This window comes from Colossoma macropomum, unplaced genomic scaffold (assembly GCF_904425465.1).
Source record: "Colossoma macropomum unplaced genomic scaffold, Colossoma_macropomum, whole genome shotgun sequence".
Lineage (NCBI taxonomy): Eukaryota > Metazoa > Chordata > Actinopteri > Characiformes > Serrasalmidae > Colossoma > Colossoma macropomum.
The window spans coordinates 25,984,690-26,005,376 of NW_023494805.1; the positions used below are offsets into that span (position 1 = coordinate 25,984,690).

Consider the following 20,687-nt stretch of genomic DNA (forward strand, 5'->3'; position numbering starts at 1 on the left):
ATTTATGAACATAAATACTGAAGCAGAGACACATCACTGTGGAATATCACTGGTACCTGAGATAGAAGATCCAGGAGCACCAGGTTCTCCGGGAAGCCCTTCTGGACCTACATCTCCAACCTCACCAGCATAGCCATCAAACCCAGGATCACCTCTAGGACCTTTCAGAAATCAGAAGAGAAGTCTTTTTCAAATGTGCATCTACTTAAATGAGTGCGAGGAAACTGAGAAACGAGGATTCCACCTTTTTTCTTTAAAATTTTTCCATTACAATATAATATAAACAAGTCATTAAGAGTGGTTTGATATGAAATGTGCCATTCCATAGAAATTTACCAAGTCAGAGATGTTCCTAACAGTTGTGACAGCAATCAGTCTTAAGTGTTTAATGCCTCTAAAAGCTACCTCACAGAAAATGATTACATTCAGTTGTTATAAAAACATTAGTGGGTCCCTGAGATGTTGTCTTACAATAGTTCTGTGACACAACTTTGGGCTAAAACCTTTTTTATCCATTAATGGCAGAGTGGTACAAGCAGCGTGTTGTAAGGCAAAAAGGTAGATTTTTTTAAGCTTTACCACTATTTTACCATCATCACCAATACATAAAAAGTTAAAAGGCACATACAGGTTCACTGCTCATTTTGGATAGCAAATAAAATGGCTATATTTGCGGTGTAAATATTGCAACCCTTGTTTGGCGTCACTACCATTGTAAAGACAATCTGAGCCAGTAAGCTTCTCTATAATGCACCATTTCACATCAAATCATTGTTTACTTCTCAATGACTGAACTATATTCAATTTTGTAAAAAGAACACTGGAATTCCCCATTAATACATATATACATGCATAAAATGGTCCAGCAACTACCTTTCAGAAATCCTCCTTCACCAGTATAGGCAGTTGGCCCTGGTGGACCTATGTCTCCTCTGTAACCCTAAAAAAAAGATCCACAGCAAAATCCCTGGTGTTGAATGAACTCTTATATGCTCCTACACATTCACTTGTGTGCATCTCATTTTAAATGAAGACTGCAGATGTTCATTCTACACTGCAGATAGTAAGTCAACACTGTGAACGTTCATGCAGCACTGGATGATATATATGCTTGCAATCATACATATTTCTACACTCCTGTACTGTGTCAAGGTTCATACTCACTTTAGGGCCTGGAAAGCCATCTTGTCCAGGTAAGCCATAGTCTCCAGGATATCCCTATAGTAAAAATAGCAACGGGCATTGTTTTGGTGGTGAAGTAGAAGTAGTTGGCATAGCTGAAATTGAAGTAATTTTTGTGCCTTACATTTGTACCATCTTCTCCACGTGGTCCATTCAGACCAGGAGGACCCTGCAAAATGAAATAAAACAACGAAGTCAGAAAACTAGCTCTTTTGCATTACCAAAAAAACAATTCTCAGGACTTTCAGACATTAACCGATTGTGGCTCCATGGGACAACATTAACTAAACAATCACCCTGGAACCCTTTTTTCGTTTTGAAAGCTACTACAAGAGCACTTACTCGTAAGCCTGGTAAGCCGGGAATTCCTTTCTCACCATATTCCCCAGTGAAACCAAAAGGGCCCTGGAAGTGGAGAAAAGTCCACAGTGATTACAAGTTTTCCTTACAAATGATATAGGTAAGGGATTAAGCCTTTCGATGGAGAATCTCCATTTATTATACTGTGTAGTCTGGGACTAGGCTTAATCCCTATCTGTTGGAGTTTTATAAGCAAGTCATTTTCAGCCCATTGTGGAATGCTGTCATTTACACCAAACACTCTTTCCCATGATCCACGTAAACTGAGCCTCCTTACAAAGACGCTGAAGGTTCTTAGATCTTTCAGCCACATACTGCTGTTCCAATGCAGCATGTGAAGCTGTTTTACCTACTCGTTAGGTGTAATCAGCAGTGCAACACATTTATGACCATGGCATAATATTTTCCCAACCTCATTCACATCATAAACTGCCCAGTCCTATATAATCAATATTGATATTAATTATTTATACAAACAATTTTAGACATATTTAAGGTGAAGGCACTCAGTGCTGACTGGTGTTATTTTAAAGTTAATAATATAGCACCATGACGTAACAAAAAAAGAGCCCAAGAAAAGGTCACATACTGGTGGTCCGGGTCGTCCTGGGAGTCCTGGTTCTCCAGCATAGCCAATGTCACCCTGAAAGTTAGCAAGAGAGAGAAAAAGAGGTACAGAGAGACAGAGGGGACAGGCATCAGATGGTATAAATATATATTAAGACAGTCCAGTTGCCAGAGCCGTATCAAAATTGCAGGAAAATATCCTGATCCACTATTTATAAAACATACAACACAGATGAAATGTACATACATTTGTGATACAGTATTTTTAAATAACTAATACAGAATTAACTAACGCCATTCTTTTCTGAGAATATCCTACAATATGATCATATAATAATCATATAATATCTAAAACTGAAACATCTGAAATATTTTTAAAAAATGTTTGGGAAAAACCATAGGAACAAGTCCTGTTAGGGCTGAATATAATTTGGAAAAAGATCCAATGACTTGCAACCATAATGGAATCATTTTTTGTACTACATGGAGCCATTTTAAAAGGCTCTTTAAATAACTATATACAACAGATTCTCCATCATGGAGATGAACACAATAACAACAAAAACAATAATAAAAACAACAAGAACAATAATACATGCAATAAGGAATATAATAAAAATAATATTAGTCATTTAAAAAGGTTATGTTTTGTTGATTTTCTAAATAAAAATAAGCTAACATTCTTTAAAGAGAACAAATCTATAGCATTTTTTCTACAAATGCTGTGCACATTTTCTATAAATTTGCTGAGTATTGGAAAAAAATTAAATGTAAAACATAAAATGTGCCACAACTTTTGTACAGGACACATTTTATGTGTTATTTTTTCCAATACATTAAATTCAGCAAATAAACAGTAAGTGTGCATTAAATTGTGCAATAGTAGTTTTTTAGCTAGAATATAAACAAAACATAATACATCCAGGAGCACCCACTGAATATGGCTGTATAAAGAATAATAATAACATAAACCTATAAGTCACATGTGTCAGGCTCCAGTGCTCGCAGGCCAAAATACTGCAGACTTCAGCACACTGCCTCATTAAACACACCTAATTCAGCTTATCAGCTAATTACCAAGGCCTTCATGAACTGAATTCATAGCGTTACATGAGCGTAAATGCTAATCCCCGCAGCAATTTGGCCTGGAAGGTCCCCAGTTTGACATGCCTGCTATATATGATTCCTTGAGTTGTCGTGGTTCAATATATCCACTGCTTTAACTACACAAAAAAGGCACAACAGGCCTTAAGAGTGTAACTAATTAGTGTGGATGGGCAGCGGATATGAAATGAGGTGAAAGTGGGACAGTGTTGGGCTTCAGTGTGACGGGTGATGGAAGTGACTGTAGAAATAAAAGGACTGTTGGTAGACAGGGCTTCCTTATTCAGAACACGTCCTTCTTGATCTCTCTGAGCAGTATCATCCCACAAACCTGAGCTCCTTTGTCTCCTTTTGGAAATCCAACTAACTCCACAATTCCATTGACTAGTGGCCGGCCTGGATCGCCGGGCGGCCCCACGTCTCCCTGGATGTGGCAACCAAGGAAGAGAGAGTTTTTTTTTTTTTTTTTACACGAGACAGGATGGTGGGGACGGAGGCGGAGGCGACGGGGCAGGTGGTTGCGGTGAGAGTTTGGGGGGGTTGTAGGTGTAAGATTGAGTTTCAAAAGCTGTGACCCCTGTTTGGGGTGGTGGGGAGGTCAGGGTGATAGCGGGCTTTGAGGGAGAGTGGCAGAGACTTTACTGATTGACTGATCAACTCAGGATATTTGGATAATGCTACCCCAACACCTAGACCATTCTCTAAACTTAAACCTCTTAACCCCTTAAAGTCTACACTCCCATCAGCAGGTCCAGATATCTATTCCTCACTCTTCTAACAACAGGTCTAACCTATCCATGTTATGCCTACAAATGGGTACTTTTGTAGCAATTGTTGCGATGTTGGGCAAGCTTTACTGAATATTGAAAAAATACCATTCCATCTAACCAGAAACAATTGCACACAACTAAGTACACAACTCAGCGAGTTTCCAGTTAATGTTCTGTAAAAGCTATCCAACCTAGCCACAACTGCTATGAAGAACACATTTGTAGGTGGAGCATGAATAGGTAAATGTACAGTGGATACTGGATCATAAGCCCTAAAGGTGCATTAGGCGTTTTTTTTTTCTTTTCTACTAGTACAAATACCCTGAAAATATGTAGAACATGACAAAAATAACTGCTTTAACAATGGTATCAACGCTAGTGTATTATGTGGCTGAGAAACACTGTTTGGAAAACTGCAGGGTGTAGTGCAGGGCTTGTCTGTGACCTTCTGTTAGTCATTTTATAAGACACTCTGTAGTGTCACACTACTCCGCCCCATCTCCATCTGTTCAGCTAACTCTGCATTTACAAACTCTTGTACAGGTAATGATGCTAACTACAAAAAAAGCAAGCTGTTAATCAAGCAGTTAATTTTCCTTGTGGGCAAGACCATGTGTACTAAGACAATCATAATCCCCTGGACAAAAGAAAAAGAAACTTTGATGCTGCTCTGGCCAAATACAGCTACTACAAGTATATAATAAGTAACAGTATAGTTTTAATTATAATTTTGTGGAGACAAAAGGTCCCCCTGAACAAGTGAAATGTAATTCTCTGTGAGCATAATTTGCCAAGTACAACAAACCAATACTCCACCAGGGAGGAGAGCAGAAATTGTTGTTTTAGCTATGAGAGGGACTGCAGTCAATGTGCACTACTGAGATGCATGCTACATCGTGCATTATGATCTCTTCTCAAGCAATGTTAGCTTAGTGCCATACTATATCTAAATAGAAGTAAGGCCATACTCTTAATAAACAACCTACCTCATCACTAGAAAGTAAAGCCACAGCAATCCTTGGCAATGCTGGCAAACTCTAAATGAACTCTGATGGGCACAGTTGATTCTACAGAGGTGTTTCGTGATGATGAGTGGAAATGGGAAGCAGATCCAAAGAGTAACTGTCCTAGTGTTGTTGTTGTTCACCTATTTAACCAGTAGATGTTGATTATTTTGAATCTTGATTAATGCACCTTTAAGATTCATGACTGAATATGAAGCCTAGAGTTTAAGGGGTTCAACAGTATTAGCTCTTGGTAATCTAGAGGCAATTGGTGATCAGTAGGTAAGTGTCTGATGGCTTGGCCTACACAGCAGAAGGTTCTAAGTTCGAGAAAGTTTATTGTGAGGCTCATACAGGATTTAGTGGCTTCTCCAGCCCTGTCCTCTCCCAGCATGCCTCACTCTCGCCCTGACAGAGCCCCTCCCTGGGCTGGTATCACTGCTCCCCTGTGTGTTACCTTATCTCCTTTGTTGATAGTGCTTATAGCTGGTGAGCCTAACATAGCGGCCGGAGCGCCCCTGAGTCCTGGTGGACCTGCATCCCCCTGAGATCCACAAGACACACAGAGTACACATTAGAGCCCGAGAGTGCGGGACAGAAAGAGCATGGAGAGAGAGAGAGAGTGTGTGTGAGAGAGAGAGAGAGAGAGAGAGAGAGAGAGAGAGAGAGAGAGAGAGGGAGAAAGAGAGAAAGAGGTAGAGAGAGAAAGAAGAACAGAAAAAGAGGAGAGAGGGAATAGAGCACTGCTATAAGTGATATCTGACCAAGTGAAAAATCTGAAATGTCTCAGCACATCTAATAGACATGTTTTGTCATGATGAGACTGCTGTAAGAATATTATAAGACCAATTAATTTCTAGACAATTTGAAAGTAATTTGTTTTTGAAATGAACTCATTCTTTTACTAAATCAACTTGGATAAGACTGTTACTAGATAAAATTACTTACAACAAGTAAAACGTTCTATACATTGATTGCATAATTTATATATTTTCAGTATTATTTACAATAATTTCATTATGAGAAATCGTTGACATACTGGGACAGTTTTACTGAAAGAGGCACTAATTACCGACAGTCTACCATAATTTTGTGCCAAGTGGCCTATTTTGTGGCTTATTTACTTAGAACTTATATTTAAATGAACACAGACAAGCTGTTTTTTATACTTTGACATAAGTAAAAAAAATAGAAAGTATGTGATGATTTTGACGTTAATTTTAGAAAATGAGACAAATTCAAGAAAACAAATAAAAACTCATTTTACAGCTTACAGAACTTAGTTCAGTGGCAAACTCATTTGGAAACTGCAATATTTTTGAAATCTTTCATTAATTTCACTGAATGCGTCCTGTTCATTTAGGAACTGTACGATTTTGAACTTGTGATGAGCGTAGCTTCTTAACTATGTGCAGTGCATCAAAGACTTAATATATGCTTTTAACGATAGTTTGGAAAAGAAATTTTTTATTTGGGGCAAACCTACTCCTAAGAGAATCTGATGAGTGTTGTAAAATACACCAAAGCAGTTTAAAAGATCAATTTACTGTCAGGCTGAAAAAAGGAAGGAAAGAAAGAAGCAGTGTTAGAGGGAAAAAGATGCAAAAATGTATGCAAAGAAAGAGGCAAAGGGGCAGAACTTTGAAAGAGAGAGGAATGTGATCAGCAGTTGACATTAAGATTCTGGGAGGGAGGAGTGAAGGGAAAGAAACGTAGTCATTCAGAAAGAAAAGACAGAAGATAGAAATAGTGGGCTCAGTTTTCAATGTATACTCTTCATATGACATGTTTACTAAACCACTTAAAAAAAGGTTGGAAATTTCACTCATTAATATTTCAATCCAGTTACTCCAAAAACGTATTAAGTCACAGTTTCATAGATTTGAATAAAATAAGCCTATTCGACACACTTTGTTCATTAAAACTCTTGATTTGAGAGACAAAAGCATGCACAATTGTTTTTCTTTTCTTATGATTGTTAGTGTTCATTCTTATTGGGGAAAAATCCTAACCCCAAAAACTACAATTCCCATGCTGCCCCACGACCAAAGAGTGTCTCTTCCGATAGATCAAAGGAAATGAAGCCACACAGGAAGTAGGAGCGAGTGAATCCAGACCCAGCACAGTAAGGTGGCTGATCATAAAAATGCAACACAGTAACAAGTCAAACGCACAAAAAATCTCAGTCAATGGGTTACTGATGTTGTACTCTTATGTCTGAGCTGGCAACCTTAGGCACAGGCCAACTGAAACTTCAACCCATATGGCAGCTCAATGATTCCATTTGTCAATTATTTTTTTTTCTTTTTTACAGAATCTCTGAACTGCCATGGAACAGAAGGAAAAATGATAATTTGTCATCTGCAGTGCTACTGTGCTTGCTTGACCAAAACTGATTCCAAATACTGTATGTGCTGCACTTAAATAGAATTAAAACCCGATAGCACTGCAGGTATTATATTCTGCATGTATGACTGTAAGAAATGTTAGTAATACTGCCCATGAATACCAATTAATCTAAGGCATTGAAGGTTTATATATGCTAATTTTTTATCATGCTAACTTCAGATGTGCATGGCATTCATAGAAAGTGTTACTCAGACTCTTTTAAACTTGTTAAAAGTAGCAGTCATGAAGCAGATTGCTTGAAAACAAGGGAGGAGGGGTGATTCATGTATGGTGGAGACTGTTAAGAGAAGGAAAGTGTCATTCTAGCATGCATGAGATTTAATCAGAGCAGCCCTGATGCTGCCCTAGCTTAAACAGATTGAACCAAAGGTGCTAATGTGCCTAACACTGAATGAAAGCTAGACAGTTAGTGGTCAGCTAGCATGATGTCATGCAAACTGGTAACATTTGCCTTCATTCACCATTCGCCACAATACCACTATCTGGTTGAAACCCTGATCAAATACCCAATGGACACATTCATCCGGTTTCATGAACATGGATTAAGCCTAGTATAGGACTAAATTGTAACATAAATCACTAAAATTTACTATTGATAAGTCTGATTAGCCTAGTATAAATCTTATTCTTGGGTATTTGATCTTTGTTTTGTTAATTTATCACATCAAGAAGCTGTCTCACTGAAGACTTTTTTTTCATGATTAAACTGAAAAGCTGACACACTGTAGTCTCTGAAAAATTGATTGTTCAAAGGCAGATGGTATATGTGCTCAAAGAAGGTATCAATCAAATCCTTTTCATCACATGCAATGCCATCCCATGCCAATACACTGAGCAGGCACATACACACTCATGCATGAACACAACACTATACAGTTCACGATTTTCACACACATCAGCTCATGAAGAAATAGACAGTTAGTATATAAAATCCAAAAGAAAGTCAAATGGTAAATCTGCCAAAATAGATGAGAACAGAGATGTTTGTTGGCGTTGTTGACTAAAAACAGTTACCTTCTCTCCTGTCTCTCCTTGGTAACCCTGACCAGGGTTTCCCTAAAAAATAAGCAGATAGGTTGGAGACCCAACTATGAGTGATCATTTTGTGCAATAACTATGGTTGGATTCCCTTTGCTTACATTTGCTTACAAGGTCTGAGCTAAAACAATCTATTGTGACTAGAAGGCAGTGTTTTACTGAAGAGTCAGTTAATGAATTTGACTGAAACTACAGCATGATGAATAAATGTTCTAAAATCCAGGAGGAGTTCAATAAAAAAGTAAATCACTAGTCCTGTGCATTGAATTATTTGGCGCCCTCTTCTGGAAAACCAGGGCAATTGTAATGTAAGGAAAAAAACCCAGGAAGCTAAGCATCATAACTAAGCAATAAGCTGGACTTCATCACACTGATGTTTTATGATTTGTAGAAGAATTTTATGTTTACAATGTAACATTATGTTTAATATTAAGGAGTAATATTTTCAGTTCAATTGGAATTAAAGTATCATTGTTGGAAATTGCAGGTAGGTCTGTTTTTCCCTTGTATCACTGTTTCATTCTTTTTCTGTAAGTCATGTTCTGTTATTATGTTATATGTGTATGTCAAGCATGTTATGTTGTATATTCTTAATTCTAACAGCTATAGAGCTCAAATATGTGACCTGTTTCTCACAACATCCCTAACACACCTGTTAAATTACACTCTCTACATTCTGAGAGGCTATTAAGAAAAGCTCTGTAATGATACAGTCCAAACAATACACTCTCCAAACATCCAGAAGACTATGGCCCTGACTTTGAAAAGTCATTAGCACAAGCAAATTGTTTTAGCTTAGCTTAGGCTGCACCCATTGAGTAATTGTAGGGCAAAGAAGTGTGGATTAATTTCTTATGTAGTGTAGCTGTCATCATCTTCTCAAAGAAAAACTCAAATACTGAGGTAAATGCACTGTTACAACTTACTGTTGGCCCAGGAGGACCAGGTGGACCAGGAGGGCCCTAAAGTATTAGAGAGAGACAGACAGAGAGAACACATGTATTAGCAGATATAATAGGCAATTATCTCAGTATCCGGTATGGTTGCTTTGGCTGTGTTCTCACAGCAAAATAAGAATAGGGTACATACAGGGTAACCGATGGGACCAGTGGGACCAACTGGACCAATTGGACCAGGTGAGCCAGGAGGACCCTAAAGTACAAACCAAGTTGGATGGAGTTTAGTGTGTAAACTCCAGTACATCCCAGCACAATGAGATAAAATTTAGATTTAAGGTCCTTAAAGGTACTGCATTCTTTTGGATTACCTGTTGACCTCTGGTAGATTTATAGTATTTCAGATTAGGGCTGTCTCTATCAATTTATTATTTTAGTAAATGAATTAATATTTTTTATTAATATTTTAGTAAACGAAAAACCTATCAATTCTGTCAACGATTAATCAAGTTATCTAACATTTGAAAAAGACAAAACAAGAAAGTGATATATAATATAAAAACAAAAATTGCACATAAATGCGTTGTCCATCAGACTCAGCAGAAGAATTCAAAATAAGCCTTATCATAATGCCAAATGCCAACAGACCATGGCCAATTTACTGAGATTGTAAATTGTACTGAGTATTTTTTAGTAACTGTGACGGCCTTATTCCAGGACCACCAGTATTCATTTGTCTTTACTAATTTTACTAGCTATCTAACAAACTATAATTTGTTTTGGAGCAATAGCAATTATAGTGTGCACAACAGCTTTTAGATGGTATGAACCTAAACTTCTTTATTGTACAAACAGCAGTAAGAAAAGAAGTGCACATCGCGAATGGCGTGTTACCGTGATGTCTGTAGGAATATACACTGGTTCTCCTTTTTGTCCTTTAATGCCGGGCAACCCCTAAAACAAACAGACAGACAGACAAAGAACTGTCAAGGCTGTTACGTGATATTAAAAAAAGAGGAGTTGTTGGTGAAAAGAACTAGTCCTGAACAGTGAATGACCATAGCAAGCCCATTCTGCATACTCACTGGAGTTCCAGATCTGCCAGGTAGGCCTGGGAAGCCTGGAAAGCTGGGATCACCCCGTGTTCCATTGCAACCATCAGCTCCTGGAAGTCCTCTTGGCCCTTCCTGGCCAGGGTGACCCTGTGGAAACATTAAACCATGATGCCTGGACTGGACTACTGCCATCCCAGGTGTTTTTTAGGACTGACCATCACTGTGGCAGAGACTGACTGATTCCAAGCACAGTACACAATTAAATAAGGCGTCCACTCGCTGAAGTACACAATGCCTAGTTTTACTTCTGTGACTACGTAATTTGCAAGAGGTAAAAGACTCATATTTTTACTATAGCAAATAGCAGTGCAAATTTCAATTCACTGCAAATGCTTGCCTGGAAATTAAAGCTAAGAGGTTACGGATGGTACCTAAAGGAATACTCCAGCATTCTGTCACATTAGTAACATATGGTCGATTATAATTTCCTGTACATAGAAAGCAATAGAAAACCTGTTAAGTCAAAACACCCTTCAACAAATAAGCCAATGGACTGTTTTCAGTTAAAATATGCTCTGTTCTTTAACTGAGATCAGGGAAACCACTTTTCCTTTTTTACGATACTGATACCGATACTGATATTAAAATCTTGAGTATTGGCCCATACTGGGCTAATATTTTTCTTTAAAAAACTACAAAAAAAATGAGCTGCTCTTTATTTGAAGCACTTCACTTAAGATGATTTTCTAAAAGTAGGCCTCATTGATCAAAGTACTTAAACCCTTTATTACCATAAAAAAAGAAATACACAGCTAACAACTTCATACAATGTGAGTGAATGCTTTGTCAGGCAAAATATGTTCTAGGATTAAATCAGATATCTTATGATTTTCAACCCAGCATTTCCTACTGATGTCAGGCCATACTGATATGCCATCTCTACGCTGGAGTATTCCTTTAACCATCTTAGTTAACTGGTGTAAGATCCTGGGTCTGCATTTTGAGAACAGTGTGTTTACTCACTGGAACACCATCGGTACCCGGAAAGCCAGGAACACCCATCGGACCCTGTCCAAAAAATGTAAAATCAGGTACTGAGGAACAGCCTTACAGAAATGTTTCAGATGAACTGCCTCTAATTACATTCTGCATAAACAAGACTCAAAGGTGCAGCATGAAAGGATGTATATAAACAAGGCAAATCTCTCCTAAACTAGTGAGACAGCAACTGTGTATTACATATACAGATGATCTCACCTTGTCCCCTTTTGGTCCAGAGGGCCCTGACCGACCGACATGACCACTTTCTCCTTTAGGCCCCACAGGCCCTGGAGCACCACCAAGGCCCTCAGGCCCACTGGGCCCCACCGGCCCCAAGGGTCCGGGGCGACCCTGACAGGAAGAGAAAGCAAAGCGGGTCAAAACAGATAAAAAGCTTGCTACTGAATGTGCATTCCGGTATTTTTTGTTTGAATATATGTGGCAAGCTCAAGCTCATATCTAGATGTTTAGACAGCGGTACTGATGTTAAACACTACACTATAATACTAACTGGGAGTCAATCCTGCATCACTTCTGGGGATATCCTGGCAGAATCCAAAAGGGTGAGCCAGAGACAAATGTACAGTCTATTGTACTTAACTGTAAGGTAGATCTATACTTTGGAGTGCAAGTTACCATGTGGGGCAACATTGGGCTAATTAAACTTGGTGTTTCTCACAGGTTTGAAATGAACCAGAGAAAAGCATTTATTTGGAGTTAGAATTCTAATATATATGAATATAAATGGATAACCAAGAAATTATAAAGGGAATAATTGGAATAAAAACAGAAATAGGATCAGAAAAGGAAAAGCTGAAATAAACATGTTGATTTCCAATGATGCTTTAAAATTAAATAAGCCCTGATTGTTTTTTCACCTTCATACACACCTACACCTACACACTCACACACACTCCATTAACAAAATAATGACCCTATATTGTGCTTTTGTCTGCACTTGTAGCACTAAATGTCTGTGATAGCTGGTAGTAAAAGGAATGCTGGAGGTCACGAGTGTGGTGTGGAGGTCACAGCAGAGCACCTGGATTGAGGTGTCCTCCAGACAAAAAGCACTGTCCGCTTATTACGCCATTATGATGGCCCCAAAGATAAAAGAGTGGCTCCTGTTTTACATACTGTAGCTCTGTCTGTCTAATTGGCAGTTATTCTTTGTCTGATTCAAATGGTGATGTGTGTGTAACTGATTTATGATTTGTTCTAAAGTTCCAGAATGACACTTTAAAAGTCTAACTGAGTAATGTTTTCACATCTTATTTCATATATTAGTGGATCACTGGAGCTCAAAAGCTGTTTCAACTACTACAGAAGTGACTTGCCCTGCCATGTTTCACCACATTTCCATACCTGCTGGCATGAATATAACATTTTCTCTTGAACTCTAAGGGTCCATATGTGGACTCATCGCATTTTGGGAGCGTGTGCTCTGAATGCAATTAAACAGGTATTCAGATAATTTTTTAAAATGTCTGCATAAAAAAATTGTTAAGATACAAACAAAGTCATTCAGAGTGAAATGCTCCATTCTAAAGAAACAGAACTGCGGTGGTGGTAGGAACAGGACGTCTGAAGAGTTTAATGCCTCCAAAAGCTACATCACTGAAAACTATTGTTTTCATTGTTTTATTTTTGAGACAAAGTTTTGGTCAAAAACATATTTTTAAAGGTTATTCCTGGTGGAGAGGTGTGGTGTAAGAGAAAACAGTTACCAAATGAGAACTGTGTGTACTTTTTTTAATCAACCAGTATTTTACCATGATCAACTTTATTATTTATTGTTATTTGCCTTGCAGACATGGCAAAATCTGGTTCCTATCACCACCACTGTAAAGATATTCAAGCTGGTTCATTTCTCTACAATGATCCATTTCTCATCAAATCATTCGGAAAAAACTTCAATTACATCTCAAGGATTAACTTAAACCAACATTTTGAAAAATGGGGAATTCACCTTTAATGATGTAAAAAACAGATCTGTGTAGTTTGTCTGAGTACAATCTGCTAATATTTTCAATCACAAGAATTTTGTCTTTAAGAATTAATGATATATGGATATCATATCATCACAGTCAAAACCTCATATCTTCAAAATGCTTCCTTCACAGGAGAATAAAAAAATGGTCTTATAACCGAATGTACATTAATGTAACACTTTCTATTTCTGTTGGTCTATTCACAAAATGCAAAGGGCGGCTAGTATATTCAAGCAGTGTAAAATAAATAAATAAATACACGAGGTTTTGATGCCAGCAATGATATACTACACTCACCTGATGCAAGCAAAAAAAAACTTTGCAAACTCCTGATTGTGGTTTTAAGACCTGCTAATGAGAAACCACTTGTGAATCTTATGCCCTACCACACGGTGGGGACATTAGGTAACAATATCATTTTCCCACACAGCATCTCCTGCTAAAAGCATGTTTGACATGCAGCAATAAAAGTGAGAGGTGATTTATTGCTGTTAGGAGTTTCTCTCTGAGCTGCAGTGGAGACTGACAGATGCTTGTCCACACTAAGGCAGAGAGAGTGTGCGAGTGCAGGGTGGAAGGGAGGTGGGGTCACTCAGGACGGCCTGTTGTCAGGCTTCACTCATGTCTGCCTGTCAAAGGGGAGTGAGTGCATTCCACACAAACTCTCCCTCTCTGTCTCCCTCTCTCTCATACACGCACAGACTAAACTCACAGACTAAAAGAGATTCACACCCTACAATTAATGGCTGGCAGGGAGAGACAGAATTAGGTGTAATTTGAAGGGCCACCTGGTTCCAGCGAGGGCCGAGCTGAGCTTCCAGACACACAGGCCAGGAGGGGAGAGGAAGCCCCGGTCACAGCAATCCCGCCAGACCATCCATTACTCACAATTACCACCCTGCAACCTGACTCTGACTTTGAAAATGAGCTCCAGTGCACAACATGTGCGCTCTCCTTCAGTAGTCTTGCTGGGTTCATTGCATTAAACTTAGAGCATGAAATTAATATTATTTCCAAAAAAAAAAGAGGTAGTCCATGATTTGCATAACAATACAAAACAAATATACTGTTGTTATAGATGTAATCAAAGTAGTTATGGACACAATACAGGCCATAGTCTTGTACAGCTTAATGAATGCTTGATCGTTAGCAGACAAGGTGAGTTTGGTGTGAATCAGAGCAGGGAGAATGTGGGGATAGTGAATAATCAAAGCCAAAACATGAGGTAATACATTTGCACAATACATGATATGTAACATTAAGTTTGTTTTTCTGCAGTTTGCGAACATGTAATTTACAAGGCTTTGAAAAACTGAGTACAATGATTTTTAGATTTATTTGCAAAAATAAACTATTTAAGAAGAACCAGGGGGAAAAGTCAAGCAATGGGTAAAAATATAGTAAAAGGCCCATATTCTACATTTTTCATAATTTATTTTTCACCTAATCATTTTCCAACTTCTCTTTATCCCTTAGAATTAAACTGTCTGTGTTTGTTCCTGTGCCTCAAACACTGATTTAAGATAAATGAGCTCTGTTCCGATTGGCTGCCCTTCATTCAAAAAGCACTTAGAGCTGAAACACTCTTTCAATGCGAGTGGACAGGGCTAAACTGCTAAACTGAATAGGTGGATTAGAGTTTCCATGATATGGGTCCTTTATACCATGAGTTGTTACTATGTAGCTTACATTGTTATTATGCACTGATTGTTGTTGTTTATAGACTCTCTATAATTGATTTACACATGCAGTTGTTAATCTAGGAGGTAATGATACCCATGAAATACTCAGTAAAGTGCACTGTGACGTAATTTCATAATAATGGTAACAAATTGATATTGCTCAACCCTAACTGCAGGCCTCAGGACACCGGCACCGGCAAGTTCTTCATTGCATACAGCTGCACCCAATATTATTTTTAGAAGTAAGCTGCATGTTTCACTGCTTATGTATTTAATATAAATGTATTTAAAACAAACAAACAAACAAACAAATGAAAAATTGCTCCGCTACATCCAAACAATCAGCTTTAATCTGTGGTCTCTGACTAAGACTTCTGCAGTGAGCTGTAGAGACTTCTGCACATTGTCTATAATTCTTTAGATGACTCAGCTGTTAACACTGACTCACACTTCTATAGTACAGGGTGCAGTGATTAGAAGGAGAAAAGAGCTTGGAGAAGCTCCCTCTTGAACCAGACCTCTTAATTACCTTAATGAACACTGCCTCTTGATATGGTGTGATAAATGCTTAACAAGCTTGAACACAGAAAGGCAGACACAGAACGTCAGCACAGTGTATCCACCAGATGAGCTTGGATTTGTTACACCCTCACATCACATGCATTCGCACAAAAAAAGCAACGCACTGAATTTAGTCGAATGTGGGTATCATCGATATATCAATATAATACCTATGCAAAAGTTTCCGTTGATTTTCTAAGCAAAAATAAGTTAACAGAGCCTCTACAGAGGACACACTTTTGTATATTTTAATGCATAATTACTGCTGTTTTGCTGAATTTAACATACTGGGAAAAATAAAATACATGTGGCCTGTGCAAAAGTTATAACACATTTTATATTAATATATTTTTAACAGTATGTTAAACTCAGCAAGTAAGTAGAAACAATGGACTAACATCTGCAGAAGCATTAAAGATAAACAGAATAGCGCCCATGTTCGGATTATTGGATTACTATTCCCTTTCTGTCTCAAGCTGGGAGAGCCAGCTCTCAAACCTGGCTGTAAACCTGTGCCATTACACAATGATGACCCCCAAGGCGGAGCTGCCATTGTAAAGAATATCATTTGAAAACCTGCGCAGAGTGTTGGTAACTGGATCAGTTGCCTACATCAAAGTAGTTTTCTTCTGGCATTAGATTTTTCAAATTATATGTGCTGTTATAGCTCATCTAGTTGCTTCTCGAATCTGCTAGTTTTTCAAAACTATTATCTGGCCCTAGTTCTCAGGTCACCCTGCCCTGACTGTGGTTGTAAATACCACAGAGAGGACATGGTGACCATACAGGGTCAAATATTGACAAGGTTGTCAACTTGTGTTATCAACAACAATGGCAAACTCCTGAAGAAAAAAAAACTTAATCAGTCTCATACATAGCTACCTTATCATTTGATATTTTTTTATGCTATATGTCATATTGCCTTTTTTATTCTGCAGTCTCTCATTTATTTTGTAATCTCTGTAAATCATTTTGATTTTGATTAAAATATGAAAAAATCCATTAGTATGCCAGATATTATGTTAGATGTCATGACCAAATTCACCAATGTACTGTAGTGATACATTCTGTCTGTGATAGATTTTCCCCCTTTAAATAAATCTTCTTCCTGACTGTAATAAAGTTGAACCACTGATTAACTGACTTCAGCCCAGCACTGGTCTACAAACCTCCTGGTTTTAAGGTTAGAGTTAAGGAGATACACCTTCAAAAGCACTGTGCAGAAACTACCCTGGATTTAACAACCTTTCCAGAACAAAAATCAACTTCTATCAAGAAAAAAATAACTTAAAAAAAAAATGCAATAGAGAGGGATGAAGTGGATTATAAAGCAACATGTAGGTATTTGCCTGTATGTTGTTTATGTTTTGGCTGAATAAAAAACATTCTTGTAATCAGTTGCGCAAAATACCTTCAGCAATGCTGTAGTTACAGTTGCAGAGAACTCCAGAGTTTCTGTGGCAAACTGAGAAAGATAAATTTCACCTGCAAGTCTCGCCATGTCTGATTATTAAATTCATTACACACACACCGCTTCAGGGGCCTCCAAAACATCACTGAAGAAACATATTTTGAAACAGTTCAGGTATTTACTCCTGTTCACAACCTGAGCATTCAACAGAAATAGTCTGTTCATGTTTCTGCTGTTAATTGTTGCGCCATTTGGCTGTAATTTACTAATTTCTTCAGGGGTGATTTAGTTGGAAGCTATGCTGAAACGGTCACTTAAAGTTTAGGTATACCTTGAAAGGTAAGTTTGATGGAAACATACCAAAGTAACTATTAAAATAACCTTTACCACTAATGTGTATGTGTTAGAGACGTAACACTAATTTGTACTGGGTTTTTTTGCACCATGATACAATTTTCACTTTATAAGTAAAAAGAAATACTAACATTCATTTTGTTACTATCTTTTGACCCAGTTGTGTTCTTACGTAGATTTCATTCCACTTTGCCAAGACATCTTATATAATACAAAACATATAGACAGTCATGCAAAAGGCGATTCGATCATGTTGATTTTGAAGTGAAAATAAGTACGTCCTCAAAAGAGCACATTTACTGTTCTGCTGAATAAGGTGAATTTAACATATTGAGGAAAAAAAATAAAACATAAAGTGTGGCCTATGTTAAAAACTAGGGATGCATCGATACCAGTTTTTTCAGACCGAGTACAAGTACATATTTTTTAGTACTCGCTGATAGCGAGTCCGATACCACACTGAGTATCCTGCTTAGAATTAAGTAGTCATTAGTGTAAATGAGCGCAATTTATTTTAAAAATTGAATCATTAAAATCTAGCTGATTTTAAATGAAGAGCATTAGCTAGCTATGGTTGTGTTTGTGTGTTTAAAAACGGTCTAAAATCACACAACATATTCCTGGTGAGAATTTGCCAAGGAAGAATATTTAAAGTGACAGACAGTTTTGTGTCCAACAGTGACTCTGTGAGCATGGTAACAGATCTATACCCGATACCAGTTTCGGAATCAACGCATCCCTATTAAAAACAGCAAATAAATAGAAATCATGCACTAAAATTCGCAACATTTAAATGCAACATTTAATTTGGATGTGTACTTATTCTCACTTAGAAAATCAACAAAATATGTAATTTGACTGGTAGTATTCAAACTTTTGTATACAGCTCTATAATAACTATAATATATGAAAAATAACATATTTTAGATCAAACTCTTTACATGTAACCCGATTCGCAGTGCGTATTGCCTCGCAACTCTTAAACATATCAACATGAATTTTAATACGTCTATCACCCCTGCTTTGTGTTTCAATCTATGAGAGCACAGTGGTATTGTGCAGTTGTCAGTTCCATCTCATATCCTACAGCATTCCTAATCAGAACCCTAGAATTGTTTGACCTTGTATCCACCCTTATCATAAAAGATGGCTCTTTTTTCTATGCAGTTGGAAAAAAAAAAGACTTCCAGCCACATTAACGTGCACTAGACTGCATCATTTGTGGCACAAATCCCCCTCCTCACAATGGACACAATAGAACCCATTCTGTGTGCTTAAGCCACCCGGCCTTACCGGCCCGGCTACCCAGTGCGCACCTCACTTCCTGTCCGCACAGCCAAGAGAATCCATGAGCCGACAGATTCCCTCTGGATCACTCCGCTCCGTTCTGCCGGCCCTGAGGATTTGCCGCGACCCATTGTTCTTGGGCAGCGAGGCCCGGGAGATGATTTTAACTGTCACACCGCGTGCTCAGCGGCAGCAGTGATGGGCGCGGCGCAAGGAAACATTCAGCGCCACATCAGAGCAGGGCACAGCCGAGTTTGATTGATTCGACCTTGATAACCCAATTTCTAGGGCACCGGGCAACTGAGCCAACAGCACCAAGCAGACTAAAGGACAAAAAAATACAAACAACGCTTCAGCAGTCTTTCTCACTCAGAAATGCAGCTACAGATAAGGCTTGTGATGTTGGCTATACTGATGGCGATCTAACTATATTTTGTCACATTCCAACAAATTAGAAAGAAAAAATATTTTATAATTTTATGCAAGGCATCACACTTTTTACCTGTGGTCATTTGTCCTAAGACCTAAGTCTTTACTTTAGCAATGAGATGCATGAGATGCTTCTAAACTTGTTTGATGCTTTATTCAAACACCTGAAAAAGTAAACAAATGCTGTGATGACTAAGGACATTCATACATTTAAATTACCGCCCCTCACGTTTGTTTCAGACCTATGAGAAAAGCTGTAGAAAAAAACAAATAACATACATGAACAAAGTAAAGTGCTTTTTACAAAAGCTCCATGTTTCACTGTTTAAAACTGTAAGGGGAAAACCCCAGGGGTTAAAGTTAGGGTTAGGTTGTATTCCAAATACAAATGTCTCGGAGATAACTCGGCACGGATGAAAGGAGGTTATATAAAAAAGTTGTAGGTCTAAACAACATGCACTCAAAAAGACCAGTGATGCGAGTGGGAGGAGGGGACAGTCCAGCTGTGTTTAGGTTGGAGATCTGGATTCCTATGTGTGTTTTGTTAATACGTTCGACATCATGATGAGAGTGTATCTGCCTGTGTGTCTGTGTGTGTGTGTGTGTGTGTGTGTGTGTGTTCTTCACTGAAAACACACTGATAAAAGTGGAACGCAGGCCTGGTCACCTTGTTTCAAGATTTTCCCACACACACAGCTGTTCTACAGCCTAACTGAGAATAAGTACACGTGTTCTTGTTGAATTTGTCCTTTTACTAAACACCACCACAAATACTTTCCACTTAATGAACAGCAGTTATATACTATAGTAAATATGTTAACAAAGTAAATAATATTTATATCCTTAATGAATTCTCTAATGAACAATAGTTACTGGCAACAGTTACATACTCACATACGTAATGTACTGCTTAATGAACAGCAATCTCTGAATTAGAAAGTTACTAGCACACACATACATAATAAACCTCTTAATAAACAACATTTAGTAGTGTTTGCTGTCACAGGCAAACATTTGGGCACCCCTGGTTAAATGCCATATTTTGACAGTTTTCTAACTGAAAACAAGTTAACACATCCTCTACAGAGAACACACATCTGTGCATTTTGGTGTACGATTACTGTTTATTTGCTGAATTTAACATATTGGGGGGAAAACATAAAATGTAGTCTGTGCAAAAGTTATGGCACATTTTATACTTTATGTTTTTTTTTGATCGGGGGCGTCCAAACTTTTGCATCCAACTCTATATATGTCTCTTAAAAAACAAGTTGCCAAAACATCTATGCTTAATGAACAACAGTTACCAGTGTTTACATACTCTAAACTCACATACAGTTATCACAGTTCTATATCATAGTACATTATTCCTCCTGAATACTGATTAGCATCAAAAATAGCCAAATTGTCAAGGTGTTTTCATGTTTTTGTTTGGCTTGGAGATTGCTCTGACTGCGCTGACTTTGAAAAATATCTATACATTCATATACACAGAGACAGAGAGAGAGAGAGAGAGACAAAATAGTGACAAAATAGTTCTTTAGAA

General features: G+C 37.9%; 1 protein-coding gene across 3 annotated transcripts in view; it reads right to left on the reverse strand.

The window, feature by feature from the left end:
- Nucleotides 1–20,687, reverse strand: part of col4a6 (collagen, type IV, alpha 6) — a 117,385-nt gene that overhangs the window by 27,055 nt on the left and 69,643 nt on the right. For 2 of the 3 annotated variants that reach the window (XM_036596571.1, XM_036596573.1), the window contains exons 5-18: nucleotides 11,643–11,777; nucleotides 11,409–11,453; nucleotides 10,416–10,532; nucleotides 10,225–10,284; nucleotides 9,524–9,586; nucleotides 9,361–9,396; nucleotides 8,411–8,452; nucleotides 3,545–3,637; nucleotides 2,132–2,185; nucleotides 1,525–1,587; nucleotides 1,307–1,351; nucleotides 1,165–1,218; nucleotides 874–940; nucleotides 57–161 (exon numbers count right to left, since the gene is read on the reverse strand). In XM_036596571.1, the coding sequence (XP_036452464.1) occupies nucleotides 57–161; nucleotides 874–940; nucleotides 1,165–1,218; nucleotides 1,307–1,351; nucleotides 1,525–1,587; nucleotides 2,132–2,185; nucleotides 3,545–3,637; nucleotides 8,411–8,452; nucleotides 9,361–9,396; nucleotides 9,524–9,586; nucleotides 10,225–10,284; nucleotides 10,416–10,532; nucleotides 11,409–11,453; nucleotides 11,643–11,777 (979 nt within the window). Of the gene's footprint in view, nucleotides 1–56; nucleotides 162–873; nucleotides 941–1,164; nucleotides 1,219–1,306; nucleotides 1,352–1,524; nucleotides 1,588–2,131; nucleotides 2,186–3,544; nucleotides 3,638–5,444; nucleotides 5,532–8,410; nucleotides 8,453–9,360; nucleotides 9,397–9,523; nucleotides 9,587–10,224; nucleotides 10,285–10,415; nucleotides 10,533–11,408; nucleotides 11,454–11,642; nucleotides 11,778–20,687 lie in introns of all 3 variants that reach the window. The other variant, XM_036596572.1, reaches the window with a different exon arrangement.